The 17723-nt window shown below is 38.9% G+C and overlaps 1 protein-coding gene across 2 annotated transcripts in view; it reads left to right on the forward strand.

Annotated features, from left to right (window-relative positions):
- The window catches only part of Itih5 (inter-alpha-trypsin inhibitor heavy chain 5), an 85784-nt gene that overhangs the window by 32069 nt on the left and 35992 nt on the right, over positions 1-17723 (forward strand). For both annotated transcript variants that reach the window (XM_058578652.1, XM_046442363.2), the window contains exons 6-7: positions 7663-7832; positions 8643-8759. In XM_058578652.1, coding sequence (XP_058434635.1) covers positions 7663-7832; positions 8643-8759 — 287 coding nt within the window. The remainder of the gene's footprint in view (positions 1-7662; positions 7833-8642; positions 8760-17723) is intronic.

Below are 17723 nucleotides of genomic sequence, written 5' to 3' on the forward strand. Positions count from 1 at the left end.
TATATTTTGTTTACCCATTTGTGTTAACAGACACTTGGATTTGCTTCCATTTTCTTGGATCTTTTTTTTTTCTTTCCCCAGTGGTGGGGATCAAGCCCAGAACTTCATGAATTCTAAGAAAGTGCTCTACCACTGAGCTACATCCCCAGCCAGTAGGTCTTGTGAGTAATACTGCAGTGAATGTGAGCATGCAGATATCTTTTTGAGATCCTGCTTTCAATTCCTTTGGACACACCCATAAGTGGAAGTGCTAGATCATGTGATAATTCTATTTTTGGTGTTTTGAGGGACCACCATACCATTTTCGATAGCCCCTGCGCCATTTTTCATTCCCATGAATAGTACACAAGTGTTCTCATTTCTTCATATTCTCAACACTTGTTAATTTCTGTTTCTTTGGATAGTGGCCATCCTAGTGGATGTGTAGAGTTGGAAGTTTTGAATAATAAGAAAACAAAACTGCTGTATGATTGAATCTATAAAATGTCACCCAGTTTTTCTCAATGACTAAACCCTGTTCGGTCTGCCTGCGAAAGGACAATGTAAAGGAATTTAACAGAAATCTCTTAATCTCATATTTCTTTGGTGCTATAGCACAGCTTTTGAAGGATTTCATGTGGCTCCATTTGAAATCCTTCAAGCAGGTATTAGATTCTCAGTGGACGAAGGATGCTGTCAGGCAGGGATAGTGCCTATTTTGAGAGTTAGCTGCCATTAGGACAGGTGCATCTGCTGAAGGATTTGCACATGTTTTCATGCAGAGTCTGGCTTGAGAAGTTTTTCAAATATGGAAGCTGAAACTTGGTAATGTGTTATTTAGGAAGAAAGTACATTGAATAAATAGTGAAGAAAGCTAATATGCTAAGACATCTGGGCAAACGTTGCTTAATTATAAGAGTCAAATTTGAATCCTGTCAGCTGTAAAATTGCATTTTTATTCTATTCCATATATTGCTATCATATCTACATGATGCTGTTTTCCACAAAGCAAGTAAAATACCAATCATCAATATTGGGGAGGGGTCCTTTCCAATAAGAGAACTGTATGTAATAAATTTATGAAATAACCAATTTTTCCCCTCTATATTGCTTCAGTGTTACTAGTGTCTCTTCCAAAACTGTGCTGATTTGCATGAATTTTGTCTTTATTGCCACCACCAAAGGATAGTTGCCTAATACACACAGTACTTTTGACTGCCCTAAATTTAAGAAATTGCCTCATTGGATTCCAGGTGAGCTGGTACATAAACAAACATAAACAATTTAGCCTCTTTCCAAGGGGGAAATGAGCAGGCAGTGTTTGTTTGGAAATCCTTTTGTAAAAGACCCAGGTGGTGGCTGCTTTTCACAGAGAGTAGCCAAACCCAAGCCCACAGGAAACAGAGGCCAGGAAATCCCTCTGTCTGTGGACCCAAAAGCGTTTAGCTTCCAGCTAATGTCCTTGAGCATGGTTCTCGGCTCCGGAATCTTTCCACCTTTAGATAGTTTATGTAACAACTGTCTCCCTTTTATTTCCCCATCATTGTCTAGGAAGAAAATATTTGTGTATAACATCTTTGCTCTAGAATAAGGGCATAAATTTATTCTCTCCAAACCTTGTGTGTACCATATATATATATATATATATATATATATAGAGAGAGAGAGAGAGAGAGAGAGAGAGAGAGAGAGAGAGCGTGCGCGCATGGTTTGTCATTACAAGATAGAATCAGAGAGATGAATATTTAATAGCACTTATAGTTGTGATTTCTAACTTTCTTTGGACTCCTTGGAAGATATAGTGAAAGCTAAGGATCCTCTCTTCAGAAAAAAAAAAAATTGTACATATGCTTCTACATGCAAAATTCTGCAGATTGCTTCAGGTGTCTCCAGGGCATATCTTTATCATATTTTATAAAGATTGTTCTTCATATAAACAATCTTGAATTCTTTGTTACAAATGTTTGTTATGATGTGTCTGACTTGACTGATTGCTTTTACCAAGCTTTTAGTGATGAAGAGAAAATTGTTTTGGTAAAATGTAAACTGTATGTCATCGAAGAGTATTTTTTTCCCCATAAGTTGCTTTTTGATGATAGACCAAGAGTACAAGAAGTGACTTCTGTGGGGTGGGATGGGGATATGTATGTGGAGTGAGCAGCCGTTATGGTACCAGGCACCAGGCTCAGCACCTTTGGCTGTGTGATCTCACTAAATCCCAACAATGATCCCATGATTGTGGCACAACTCCAGTTTAACAGATGTAGAACAGAGGCTTAGAAGGATTAGCCAGTCATTTGGAGTCTGTAACTCTCAAGCCCACTTTGGTATAAGGTGTTTTCCAAAGGTGACACCTGCTTCTTTCTGGAAGACTAGGCTGTCAATAGGAATAGAGCCTCACAGGACACTGGTGGCCTGAGAGGCTGAGAGGAGCCAGTGGGCAGAGAAATCAGGGCCTGCTGCATGCAGTCATGGGCCCCCGGGTGTATCTTGCAAGAGACCACCAATGTCTGAATTAAAACAGGAAGACCATATGAGACTCAGCCTCCCCCATCGGAGCAGCCACCAAAGTTGGCTCCTTCCCCCAAGCAAGTGGGCAAGAAGGAAAGGAAACAAAGAGGAGGAAAGAGACAGGACACTCATTAGAAAAGTAGGTCAGATGCTCCCCTCCTCTGTTTGCGTTGCACACTCTTCCCCAGTGCTCCTCATTGTCTGTGGAACATGTCCCAGAATGCCAAGTGCCCTGCTAATACAGCCCATTGTGCCCAGGAAATGCCATGTGGCTGTCCGCAGTGTGAACCCCGTTCCCACTAAAGAAGGCGAAGCAGCATTGTTGTGTTTTGGGGTTTTGGTCAGTAGCTCTAAGAAGAACCTATACTAACATAATTAGCAGATCCTCCTTCCCCCCAAAAAAGGGGATTTTACTTTCTAGAGATATGACTCTGGGAATTGTTCTCTGTAGATTTTTTTTTTTTTAAATAGGTAATGGAAAATTCATTTGGTCACTTTTACTAACTGGTGCTTAACGGGCAAATGCATCAGGAGCTCAGCTTCTTGGTGCGTAATCAGATCAAGAATCACTCCACTCTTCATGTAAAATAAGCCCATTTAGATGAAGCTCATGAATTTTCATCATGAATGAACAAACACCGAGGTCAATAGGAAGCGAAAATAATAATACACTATCCTTTCTCATGGTCCATATCAAAGAGCCTAGTCAAATGAATTATGAAGAGAAAAATTATACTTTTTAATCCCCAGTACTTTCATTCGACCATGAATGTATTAATTCAGGGTACTTGTAAGAAGCATTTTCATGAGAGAGATCTGAAGCAAGACAAAGTAGGTACACGCTGGCAGCATAAAGAAGAATCAAATCTAATTATTGCAGAATCTTAGAGATAATCTAAGCACTGCCTAATTACATACAACAAATTTTATCGGCAATTTTTTATATGTAAGGCGCATCAACTGTGTGTAAGGAACATGTCTATTTTCTAAGCAGAAACTGGAATCATTTGGAGGGCTTGTTAAAAACACACATTGCTGAGTCCCATTCCCAGCTTCAGACTCGCAGTTTCTAGGGTGGGTCCAAGAACTGGAACTTCTAGCCAGCTTCCAGGTGGTGCTGCTGCTGCTGGGGCAAGGTCACACTACGATGTCCCCTCTACCACGGTCCTTGCAGGTGATTACTGCAGGGTTTTCTCAAACACCTCTAATGAGCTGAGTGGTGAGAGCTGCCTGCACCAATAAACATCTTACAGTTGGCTAGTACCGTGCTGAAAAGTGCTGCCCCACAACTCTGTGCCTGGTCCAATTTCTGCCAGCTGGGATTTCTCTGGATACACCTAGTCTCCATATAAATGCCTACACTAACATGTTTACCCAAGGAAAAAAAACAGGCGTTTGTTTGCCAATTATAATAGGTTCCATGCCTGTTCAGACTATTCTGCCATCTGGCTCCCAAGTTCAAACCTTAAGAGATTCTGGGAAACAGAATAAAGTATACTAATATTTTGTGTACAGCTTGATGAGTGATTGTATATAAACATATCCATACAACTACCTACCTTCCACGTCAAGATTCAGGACATTTTCATCACCCCAGAATTTCCTTTGTGTTCTTTCCAGTCAGTACCAATCCACCAAAGGAACAATTGGTGTACTTCAGTTGCTGTGAGCCAGCAAGTGTGTTTGCTCTTAAACTTCATGTCAATGGATGTGTAGAAGATACACGGTTTTGTATTTGGTGTTTTCAATCAACATGACCATGAGATTCAACCATGTTGTCAATAGCAATAGTGAGCCTTTCATTTTTATTGCTATGTAGTATCCCAAGTTTGACATACCTTACAGTCTTCTATTTAATTCCTTCTTCTATTTTGTGTATGTTTAAGGTTGTTAGCTGGCATGACTGCTTACCATGAACCAGATGGTGCCAAATACCTTATGTCACTTCATCTGGTCAATAATGTTATATTGGCACTCCTATTAATTTGTTGTAGAGATGAGAAACTAAGGCTCAGTAATGTGCAAAAGGTCTCACAGCTAATAAGAAGTGGAATCAGTATTTGAATGTTAGTCCTTCTGACTTATGACCCTGAGTTCTTAGCTACATGTTGCTATGACTCTCATTCTTGGTGCTTTACCAGTGGTCACCATGGTGACATTGATCCCAGAGAACTACAGTTTCCTCTCTTCAAGGGCCTTTCCATTTTCAGCCCTCTTTTCTTCTTATTATGTGATGGTCCTGAGGCTTCTTCAGCTGTGCCAGTAAACTGCATGGGGACACTTGTCAATGTGCCATCTTGATTTTTTCTAACTCCTTCAAATGAAAAGATTTGTTGGAAGGAGTTTGTTTCTTCTGTGATTTCTTTTTCTTTTAAAAAAAAAAACACTATATTTTGCAAACTCTCTGATCACTTCCAAAATCCCTGCCCTTGTTAAATGCAAATAATAGAATCAGTTTAGTCCTGAGGTTCCTGTTAAGGTTACACCTAAATTGTCTCTGAAAAATAACTGTCTGTTCTGTTGAAGAAAGTGTTTAAACTTCCTTTGACTTTAGTGTCTAATAAACCCTTAGCAGATAGAAGTTTATTCTTAAGTACAAATTACTGGGGCCATTTATGCTTCATTTCCTTTTTTTATTCTGCTAATTGAAGATGGGAAATTAGTGGTCAGCCTATTCCATGTTATCAACTTGAATAGATTTTCAAAAATAATCAGACACTTATAGCAATTTAAACCTGGCTTTGATTCCATATATGGATAAAAAAAATCCCTGCACATATACTTATGATTAAGAATTCTTGTTTTCATTTTGACTAGGAAATCTTATTTTTATTTTAAATCTTATTTTTATACTACTTATGATGCATTCATATTTCAAAATATGGGTTTTTATTGCTAAGTACATAGGCTGGTATTGTTTGCACTTATAACCGTGGTAGTCTGCTAAATAGTTCTTGTGTTCTAGTAGGAACTGAAGCTCAGAAGTAAAAATGGGATTCTCTTTGCTTAGTATCTCATTGTGCTAGTTTTAAATAAATTACACAAAATTCATTCTTCTGATAATCTTTTTGTAATTCTAATTCGTATCCTAAGACTCACTTTGGGGAAAACTTTGGGGATTTTTGTTTTTAAAACAACCATATGCTTCCTGGACAAGAGTGTGTTAGGGCAACTGAATGATTCATGAGCGAAAGGCTTTCTTTATGGACTAATTCTTCCATATGGAAGAAATGACAGAATTTGAAGTCATCATTTTGTAGATCTAATGAATTAGTGGACCTAGCTTTCATCAGTCATTGGTAAAAGTATTAAGTGTACTATCACTGCAGAATGTCTGAACTTTTTAAGGGGATGAGGGGCAGGCCCACAACACCTGCATGTTGTCATTATTGGTACCACTAAAAGTAGACAGGGAGATATTGTGTACCATCTAGTGTGATGGAGTAGAAAGAGCTTGCCATCACCTAGAAGGTGTTCCATGAAGATATTTCACCTATGAAATCTTCATCACCTATGAAGTAGTTCAGTAGCATCAAACCTGAATAATCAAGCTTCCAGCTCTGACTTCCAGAACACCAGTGAACACAGGGGATTGAGCGGTGGTGCTCACAACTAACTGCACATTTGAATCACATGGGCAGTTTTTCAAAGACCTAATGCCTAGTCTTCATCTCAGAACAATTTAATGAGACTCTATGGGCCTGGGCATCAATATTTTTTTAATAGCTCCTCCAAATATTACAGTGTCAGCAGAAGAGAGGAACAAGTTCAATGAGCAGGATATATATGTATGTATATATGTATGTGTGTGTATAGTTTTAGTTAGGTTTGGCATCACTGTGACCGAAATACCCAGCAAGAACAACTTAAGGAAAAACTCATTTGGGGCTCATGGTTTCAGAGTTTTCATTCCATAGACGGCCAATTCCATTGCTCTGAGCCTGAGATGAGGCAGCACATCATGGGGGAAGGATGTGCTGGAGGGAAGCTGCTCCTCTCAAGGTAGCAAAGAAGCAGAGAGGTGGGGTGGGACGAAGTGCTACAGGAAAGATTCACCTTTCCAGGACACACACCCCCAGTGACCTCCTCTAGCCACGCCCCCCCTTGCCTATAGTTGATCCTTTCAAAATAGGATAGCTCTCATAATCCAGTCATTTCACCTCTGACTTGTTAGAGTCTGTAAACAAGTCAGGATGGCGCCTGGCATTTTGCCAGAGAAATGTTAGGGTCTGTAAACAAGTCTGGATGGCGCCTGGCAAAATGCCAGAGGGAGTGGTTTGTGAAGTAACGCCAGCGAGCCATTAAGTGTGGAGATTTCTTATTGGTTGACTGATGTATCTAGTTTATGCTAATTAAGATAAGCTGTGTGGAATGTATAAATACTGCTCCTGTCCTGCAATAAATGGCTCCCACTCCTGCTGTATCAACGTACACAAGTTGCTTGTCACCCCCCAGTTATTTTGCTGCAGCCGGACTGCGGCACTGACTGTTCTTCATATCCACACCATAACATCATAACACACACACACACATATTTCAAAAAGAAGAGATATAGAGGGAAGGGACACTTGAGATTTAAAGACATTCTAAGAAACATTAACCTAATATGATGTGGGGATTTTGTTTTGAACCTGATTCAGACAAATCAACCACACCATGACATTTTTAAGAGAACTTTAAGACTGAGTATTAGACAATAATAAGACATCAAGCATTATCTTTGTTACTTGTGATAATGGTTTTGTAGTTATGATAGGAAAATATTCTTTTGTTACTGAAATATTTGGATGGAATATGATGTCTGAAATTTGTTATAAAATGATCTAGAAAAAAGCTGAAATAAAAGTAGATACAAGCAATTGGCAGAATGTTGCTAATTGTTTCAGCTGAGTGATGGATACATAGGGGGTTCATATTGCTATTCTTTCTACTTTTGTGCATTTTAACAATTTTCATAAAAGGTTCAGAAAGGAGCCATTACAGTGAAATATACGATAGCATATCTCTTATATTGTGGTATGTTAGTAACACAAAGTCTCAGAAGGTTATATGATCTGTACACCTGCAGTAAGATGAAGTCTAACCCTCTTTGTTTATACAATATTGACTCTTACTTCTTTTTAGGGAAATACTTTTATATTGTTATTTATGATGTTAATGTGTTACCTGCAGATGATTTGGGGCCACCTCCTTCTACTGCTATCAACCAAAATGAAACTTTTGCCAAGGTCGTTTTTAAGCCTACTGTGGTACAACAAGCCAAGATTGCCCAGAATGGAATTTTGGGAGATTTCATCATTCGATATGATGTCAATAGAGAAAAGAGCATTGGAGACATCCAGGTACCAGGCTTTGTGTTGCTATTTCATATTGGTAGCTTTTTGTTAGACTCAGAACTATTGATTTTGATATTTAGCTAAGGGCAAAAGCTCTTTTTGGTTCTTTGTAAATTTGTTTTACCCCAAATATGTCTTCAAAGAAACTAGAGATGATCCTTGCTGGAAGCTGAGGGTACCTATTTCCTGCTCCAGTAATCTGGACAGCTAATGAAATCTAAAATGTAATTTTCCCTGTGGTGTTTTAGATGAGGTTGGAATTTTAGTTCATCTTCAATTTTAATTAAAGGAGACTGTTCCACAGCTTATTTCCCTTTAGGTTTTATTGCTCCAGAGACAGGGTGGGAATATTAAAATATATTAATGTGCATCCAGAATGTTGACAACCTTGATGTCTCAATGCGTACAATGCTTGATAAAAACTAGATAATGAAAAAAGTAGGATTCACACGTGGCAAGGTCAGAATGAGACAGATAGTTAAAGTTGAATGGGTTGTCATGATCAATACTTTCTTTTTTCAGTGCTGGGGATTTAAATCCAGGGTCTCACTCATGCTAGACAAGCACTCTGTACTTACACTCTCAATCCACTGATCAATAAATTTTAAAGGGATGATTCTATCCTTATAGGGATTGATTAGCGTCTGGTTCCCTTAGAGGGATCAGAGCCACAGATAATTTTGCTTTGGGTGTGGAATGTGACCCTAGACTATTTCATGCCATCTTAGTTTTAAAAGCTCCATAGATTAACTATTTTGGATAATTTTCCTCCCTACTCTGAGTACTACCATTTTTTACTTTGTTTTTCCTTACCAGGTTCTAAATGGCTATTTTGTGCACTACTTTGCTCCCAAAGACCTTCCTCCTTTGCCCAAGAATGTGGTTTTTGTTCTTGACACCAGTGCCTCTATGGTGGGAACCAAACTCCGGCAGGTAAGTGAGTGCCACCTGCCTATTTTTTTCCTGTCTCAGGTTTTTCTGGGACAGTGATCTGCCTTGTGAATAAAATTTCAGTTGCTGCCAGATATCTGCTTTATCATGCAGCTATTCCTAACCACAGAGAACATTCCTAATTGATTAATTTAAGCCATGGATGTAAACCATTGTTCTAGCATGTTGGTTTTTAAGAGAGCAGAGGGACATGCTGTAGAAACACCTTGACATAGGGCACTGGCAGAGTGGATAACGTGAGACAAAGGAATACACTGAGAGGACCACTCAACCACACAGCCATTGTCCACAGAATGATTCTGCTCAGTGATGATTCCTTGGAGAATAACAGAGTAGGATCATTGGAAGTCCCCCTGGCATAGCCTTAGAATAAGGAATTCAGGTCTCCATAATTCAGGATTGATATTTTCACAGAATTTGCAGTGAATCTTAAAATTCCAGGGCTGAAAGGGATTAAGGGGCCATGTACTCTGCTGAGAAATTAAGTTATCCTGAAAATACAACTATTTACATTTTTTTAAAAAACAAATCATTAGAAAAGATGATTCCTTATCTTACTTTGGTATCATAAATATCATTTGGGCTATTTGTAATATATCCACAACTTTTATAAGGTGAATTGAGAGCTACAGGATGCCAGATCATTTATAACTCTACATTCATTAAAAATTGAGTGAGGTCTTTATCTTTTCTTTTTAAATTCATTAACTATTTTTTAACTAATCGTATATATACAACCTGATGTGTTAAATAGTACCTCAAAGCTCTTAAGAACCCATATCCACCTGTTTCCACCATAGATCCCACTCCGTATGTAATGGACTCTATTACAGCTAATGAAGTATTGCAAATATTTTTCTCAGTTGACTATTACTTTATAAATGATTTCTTGGATCATTTGTATTTTTAGAATCATGCAGTAAATTGACAGATCTTTGATAGAAGATTGACAGATCTTTTTTATGGTAAAATTGCTTTAAATATTTTTCATCAGAGTATAGCTAAATATGAATTCTAATTAATATAGGCAAAAGTTAACCTCACCCTGAAAAATAGCTCTGTATTCCTCTTCAACATCACATCTCATTCAAGTTTATTTTGCCAACTCTTCCATTTTTATTGCTTTTCCTTCTTTCCTGTATCTTTTTTTAAATTCTAATTCTACGTGACGGTGGAATGCATTTTGACCCATCATACATGAATGGTGTATAACTTCTCATTCTTGATCTTCTGTCTAAAAGTACTTTCCTTTTGCCTGAAGAACATCCATTAATCATGTTAAAATCTTTAACATTGTAGGTTTTTTGTGAAGAATTCTCCCAATTTTTGTTGGCCAGAGAATTATTTACTTCCCTTCATTTTTTTCAAGTGCATTTTTACTGGATATGGAATTTTAGGTTGGCTTCCATTGTCTTCTGGCTTCCATTTTTGCTATTGAAAAAGTCAGTAAAAACTTAAACTGTTTTTCCTCTAAGGGAATTTTAATTATTGACTACTTTTAAGATTTTCCTTTGTCTTTAGTTTTCTATCATTTTAACATGGTGATTTTAGGGTGAATTTCTTTCTATTTATTCTGCCTGAAGTTCATAGAACCTCCTGAATTTGTGGATTCATTATGTTCTCAGTCATAATCTCGGAAGTTCACTTTTCCATGTGTGATTCCAATGTTAGAGTTTTTATTCTTCTCTGTTTTCCACATTCTCTTTTATATATTCCAACTTACCCATGCTTCATTTCATACCTATCTTCCAGTTCACAAATACTCTGTTCAGATATGTCTAAGTGATTGTTAGACTCATCTCTTGAGTTATTTTGGTTATTGTACTTTTTAGCTTTAGAAATCCTATTTGTTTTCAAATGTTTCTCAAATCTGTCTAGTCATTTTTAAAAGAATTTTCAGTTATTTTACAAAGTTTTTTTTTAATAATGTTTTTAAAATTTTCCCAAGTACAGTAATGTTCTTAAAGTCTGTGTCTAATAAATCTAAACTTTGGAGCCTCTTAGGGGCTGTTTTTATTCTCTCTCATCTTCTTGCCTTATGTGACTGGATATCTTTGATTGAATTATGAACATTAAATTTTAGAAATTGTTGGTAAAACTGTATTGAGCCCTGGTATGATGGTGTGTTCTTCTAGAGAAAGTTTTGACTTGTTTCTGTTAAGCGCGTAATCTGGGATTCTTCAGACCTTATTCTGGGCTCAAGATTTTTCTGGGAACCCAGATGGCTCAAAGTTGGAGTGCTTGAGATTACTGAAACACGATTTCAAGATTTAAATAAATACATTTTCTCTGGCTTTTGAGATATTCTCAGTGGGAAGACTGGGGCCAAATTGCCTGTAGTTTTCTCAAGTTTTTCCCGAAGTTTCAATCACACCATAGTGAAGTACTCTTCCATAGTATGTAATTATTTATTGATGTTTTGGAGAGGCTTCATGGTCTTTCCATATGTAGAAAGTATTCTGAAAGGTTTTTTGCTTTATATAAGTTCTTAAGTGCCATTTGCTGCCCAAGTTGTATTTGTGACTTTGGTGGCTACATAATGAACATTGGTAGGACAACCAAAGCTATTGTTGGCCACAGAATACTGTGCTAATCGGTCTTTTGTGTAATCTAGCATGACATTTCCCACTTGTATCTTCAATCAATAAACAGTTACTAAGTAGGTGTCATATGGTAGATTTCTCCATGTATTTCATTTAATTCTTGAGCATCAATGTGTCTTGGATTTTCTTTCCTCTTTCTCTTTCTGTATCATGAGGACAGGGTTTGGGTTTCCTCTGAACTAATTTAACTTAATGAAGAAAGTTGCTAAAACCAACCTAAATCCCTGTTATCACCATATATTTTGTATTCTGATACTTTTGTTTACCATCATATCTTGAATGCATCTTGTTATTAAATATTCTTTAAAAACCTGATTTTAATGGTCATGGAACAGTACTACCTAATAGAAACTTCTATGAGAACAGAAATATTCCATCCCTATGCTGTCAAATCTGGTAGCCACTCATCACATATAGCTGTTGAACATGTGAAATGTGGCTATTGCAACCAGGAAACTGAATTTTTTATTTTATTTAATTTCAATAAGTTTGAATTTGAATAGCTAATGGTTACCACATGAGATAGTGTAGCTGTATAATATTTACCCCACACATGAGAGACTCTTAAATTATTCTCATTTTTCTGCTATTACAAACACCACTGGGATGAGTGTCTTTGTGTAGAAATCCTTGACCACATGCCCAGTCATTTTCTTGTTAGATTCTTAGAAGTAGAATTACTGGGGCAAAGAATGACAACTCATTAGTGTGTTTTGATACATATTACAAATACATTTTCTATAAAGGCTGAACCAATTTATAACATTTAAGCCTATTATCAGAATAACCATGCCCAAAGATATGTATGAAAATACAGGGACATTTTTAATTAATTTTTAAATGGGGGGTACTTTTAAGCCTAAAAACAATGAAAGTAATTATAAGGAAAAAAACCCACAATTACTTGAGTTGCATAAAAATATTAAACTGTTGTAAATTTTAAAAACAATGGTCAATAAAATATCGTGAAATTATGGTAAATTAAAAGTCTAAAAGTCAAGAAAAAATTGGTAAGTTGTAGGCAGGAGAAAGACAGAGGAGTTGATCATGAATATAAATGAGCTATTCCAGATCACAAAAAGGTAATCCTACACATGAAAATAAGCAAAGAATGTGAAACAGTCCAGAAGAAATAAGAGGATTCTGTGAGATCATGGGAAAAGGGTCAAGTATATTTAATGCAAATGTAAAGAAATACTGTTTTTTATCTTCATGGTTTCAAACTGTAAATAGTGTAAATTATTAATAATGACACTTTCAATAGCATGCATGTGTAGAACTCAACACAATGATAATATTTGGATTATTTCCCAATAAAGTGTTAAGCAGTTCCAAAGTGGGAAGTTCTTGATCAGTCCCACTGTCCCTCCACTCAGAGCCCATTAATTACCCACAGGCTGCTGCAGCTTGAAACACTCATGGCTCCCATGCTTGAGTCACTTCGGGGACTGACTCCAAACCCAGTTCATTCCAATACACAATCATCTTCTTCCCCATCTGACAGGACAATGATCAAGAATTTTCTTATCAAGTAACTCCCCAAAAGATAATTCCTGCCCCCAATTATACAGAGAAAACCTATGAGCCAGGTGAGGTGGTGCAGGCTGTAATCCAACTTGGGAGGCTTGAAACAGGAGAATTGCAAGTTTGAGGCCAGCCTCAGCAACTTGGTGAGGCCCTAAGCAATTTAGTGAGATCCTGTCTCAAAATAAAAAATAAAAAAGGCTGGGGATGTGGCTCAATGGTTAGCCTTGGATTTAATCCTTGGTACAAAAACAAACAAGCCCATGAGATAAATCACCATCTCCTAAATTTATTGTCACTCATAAAATAGTTTCAACACCTCTTTAAAAAAAATCCTGGAGTATTTTCACATGGTATTTATTATGCTGTGGTTTTATGTGAATTAAGTAATAAGGGGATATTTAATTTTTGTAATCATTTGCATCGAATCTATGGTGAAACTGAGGTTCAGCACAGGTAGGTAATGGGTGGTGAGTAACAGGGTCAGCCTCATTCTGAGATCCAACTCTGAAGCCTATGAACCAATGGTGCCATGGCACCTCTAGACATGGAACATGTTGTAAGGCAGCCCTGTCATGTGCAGCAGCAGAGAAGTGCACATAGGTACAAGGTCAGGGCACTGACCCCTTTCAAGACCTGGTTGAGAAGGCTGCAGCAGGCGGGATTTCCTACTTTCTGTAACAGCAGTGCGGTGACACATACCAGACCCTTTGTCATCCTCCCTCTTCCTTCATTCCTGGATGCTAGTCACTGACAGTCTGGCATGTGCTTTGCTGGCTCTTAGCTGCAGCCTGGCTTCTGTCCAAGAGAATCACCCTGGACCAGCCAAACACATGTCTGAGCCATTCCTAAAGCCCCTTGCTGCATTGAGTGGTTTCAAAAACTACTACTTTCGCAATTCTCAGATTCTCTCAGGCCACAGCACTAAGTAAAAAGCTCTGCTGGCTCTTGGACCATCTTGTGTATGATGCTGTGTCTTCAGAGCAGAGGACAGTTGCCCCAAGCACAGCGTTTTCATACTGTGTCAACAAACTTGGCAACGTGTGACATTTGTCATAGTCCCCTTGGATTTTACTAAGAATCATTCACTGTGATTTTGGATGTTTTGGCTTCCATCATGTTTGATGGGCTTGACTGACTTTAAAGTACTTATCACAATATAGGGCATATAGTTGGGCATATATACTGAATAAATACATGAACAATTGGCTTATAAATTGGAAGATCACTTAACCTTGATGTATCCACTCGGTAAGGGCCATAGCAGCCCTTAGGAGCCCCTGAAGCCATGCACATCTGGCACTTTCTGCTTCCTGTCCTAATCCAGTGGAAAGTGAGTCTAGAAACCAGGGTTTCCCCAGCAGGAGAGCAGGGACAGAGTCTGCCATGACATGGTTGTTGGCACTTGACTTTGTTTTTTCTCTCCCACGTTTTTCCAGATGAATCTGTTGAGAGGTGGTGGCTCTGGTGCTGGGTCAGGCAAGATTTCTGCCTCACTATTTGAGCTTGTAAAACTCAGGGAGAGCAGGAGCTGAGAAGAGCAGCACAAAGGAGGGACATGTGACCAGGGTTGACTCTTTTCTCCTTGTTAGTCGCAGGCTGAAGGCACGGGCATTGTTGACATGCACGGCCTTTAGAACATCAAGGATAACATCCTGTCTGTTGAATACGTTTTTCCTTGGCCAAAGCCCACATTTTTTTTCTCTTTTCTTCCCTTAGCCTGTGTAATTACTTCTACTACTCATGTTTTCATATTAAGGAGCATGGCCGAGGAACCTCTTTGGTAACCACACAGTGACTAATGGATCATTTACTAGGCGTTTTGTATGTTGTAACTTTCTCCAAACCTGTTCCCACACTCTGCCATTCTGCACCAACCCTAGTAGCTTTGGGAAATTTGTCTTTATCTATTTAATTTGGTTGAGAATATCAAAGGATAGAGAACAAGCAAGGTGTTTCTTTTTTAAAAAAATTAATATTTATTTTTAATTGTTGATGGGCTTTATTTATTTATATGCGGTGCTGAGAACCAATGCCTCACACATGCTGAGCAAGCCCTTTAACACTGAGCCACAGGCCCAGTCCCAAGCATGGTGTTTCTTATTTGTCATTGCAAAATTAAAATGAAGGTAAGTTAGAACTAATGGAGTAGAGGACGGTGATCTGCGTGCTGCTTGTATGTCATTCATGGATTCACCTTATCCTCTAGGTCAGTTTCTACTTCACTGTTCAAAATTGGGATTCTAAGGATTTGGACATTTTAACTTGTACTGTTAAATAATCTGCAAGCTGCTTGGGTCTGGGGTCATCATGTTTTTTGATCATTGTAGTATGTATTCCCAGCTCTTAGCACAGCACCTAACGCATAGTAGGTCAGGATATTTGCTGAGACTATACCAGCACAAGGACTTTAAATTCACCTCACAGGTTTTAAGGCACAGTAAATATAATTGAGTTATCAGTACATACTAAAGCACTGGTCACAGTGCTTATTTTTCCCATGTTACTTTTTGGCAACCCAGTGAAGTAGGCGTTGCTATCTCCTTTCTATAGGTGGACAGGTGATGGTCAGGATGTTGTTGTAGCTATGCTGAAATACACAAAGGTACATGAAGTAAAAAGCTAGGATTCAAGCGCAAGTCAACTCCACCCTAAAGCTCTTCACCATACATTAGATGTGAACCATTACAAAACCTCAGACCATCTCTCAAGCTCAGAGGCTCCACCCACTCTTGTTGCCAAGGAACGTGAGAGAGAATGCTGTGCATCTCAGGTGAGCTCACACAAAAGTCACCTATCCTGGGTCTTCCGCCAGCAGCAGCATGTTGCGGGGGAAAAAAACTAATGGAACCGTTCTGCTCTGATCCATAGAATTAGTGAGTAGCATTTTATTAATTAAATGCTGGGCATTATTTAAGCATACCTGGGCATTTAAAGGCTTCTTTCCCATTCACAATTTGGATGGGACAGATTGACTCCAAGTGTAGGGACAGTGGCGGTACAGAGTGAGGCTCTAGGAGTGATCGTGAAGTCCAGTGATGACCCATAGTGCAGATTCATTCTAGCCCTCCTCTTCAAGAACATGTGGGCCCATTGTATTCTGAAAGGGAAGATTCTTGACGCTATGAGGACGTGCAGGAAGTAGCTTTCATGTGATGGTGTCCCTGGGCAGCAGGAGGAATGCTCGGAACACGCAGGGGAATCCAGAAGGGCCTCTGGTCAGAGGGGAGAGTTCTCAGGACAAACTGAGTCTCTCAGAAAGGGCCTGAGGGATGTGAGTGTGGAGGCATTTGAGAATCAGCACTGCTGGTTGTCATACAAATGCAAGTCAACAGGAAGCTTTGGGTGCACCTGCACTGCCTGTCCAGGTCCTGGACCCCGTTTTAAACATCTATAAACATGGCTCCAGGGAATAACAAGAGTCAACTTCCCTCTTTCTGGTTGGACAAACTTTCTATAAAATAACTAATAGTAAATCTCTTAGGGCTTTGCAGGCAAGGTGGTTTCTGTTGTAACTACTCGACTCAACAAGAGCTGCCATAGATCATTTGCAAAGAAAGAGCCATGACTGTGTACCAGTAAAACTTTATTTGTTAAACACAGCAAGCAGCCTGGATTCTGCTCCTGGACCACAGTTGGCTCACCCCTCGTCCAGAGTAGTGACTAATTCGTGTGTGGGTAGAGGTTTTTTTCAGTGGAAAGTACTTATTCTGTCTAACAGGTAAACTTTGTCAAAATATCGCCCCTAGGAGATGATTGTTTCAGAAATATATTAAACATAGAGATCTGAGGCTTGGGGCAGGATGCAGAAGATGGTGTTAAAACTGGTGTTTTTTTGTCTTTGACTCAGAACATGAAGTAATATATGATGAGCAGAGGGCAAAATATTGTTTCCCCAGGCCATCAATGAGAATTTGAATCTTTAGCTTTAGGGAAACATTGCCCTCCCACAATGATGATACAGAAAATTTCAAATAAACTAGAGGCACCCAATTTTGTTGAAAAGAAAATGGTCAAGGTAATTACGATGTACCTAAATGAGATCATGCTTAAAAAGCACCGAGTGTCTCTGAACACAAGCCCCAGGTGAGCTGTCATGCAGAGAAGACCAGTGTGGAGCCAAAGGGCTCCAGCACTTCACCTGCTCAGGTTGCAGGCTCCTTGAAACCCTCTGAAGCATGGACACAGTAAATGCTTTTCTGGCATTTTCTGGCATCTCCCTTTCTGGTTTCCTGATTTTGCAGTCTTGTCTCGAATTGGGATTGCCAAAATTTTCTGTCAAAGGCTAGATAGAGGCTGAAAGGAAACTTTGCTACAAGTAAAGATGAGATAAACTCAATGAGTCAAAGAGAATCAAGTGAGATAACAAACCTGGAAGGGCTTGTTGGAGTGTCGGGACACTTGGTCGTTCAGGGGATTGCATAGCCTTGGCTGGCTGATTGAAATTCCAACTGGGTGAGCTACCAATGCCAGAAAGCACAGCCACCCCCTTCTCTTGTCCAAGACATCCGACTCTCCCCCCTGTTTCCAGCTTGGCTTTGACTCTGAACTTCAGATTCTCCAAGAATGAGACAAATATTGATTGTATGCTGTGGGCGAGGTGCGAGGCATAGGGGAATCAAGGAAAAATAACACAGAGCCTATTGTCTCAAGAAGGCCAGAGAAGAAGAGAGAGTCAGACAAAAATTATATATAAAGTACTCCATATAATGGAGGTACGTGGAAGGCCAAGTCATTGTGCAGTGAGGTGGTGACCAGTTCTAGGGGTGGGAGTGGGGGTGACTGTCTCTTGAGGGACATAGTTGAGTAGTCTCAAAGG

Source organism: Marmota monax, unplaced genomic scaffold, assembly GCF_021218885.2.
Source record: "Marmota monax isolate L192 unplaced genomic scaffold, Marmota_monax_Labrador192_F-V1.1 WCK01_AAM20220418_F8-fsc00072, whole genome shotgun sequence".
Lineage (NCBI taxonomy): Eukaryota > Metazoa > Chordata > Mammalia > Rodentia > Sciuridae > Marmota > Marmota monax.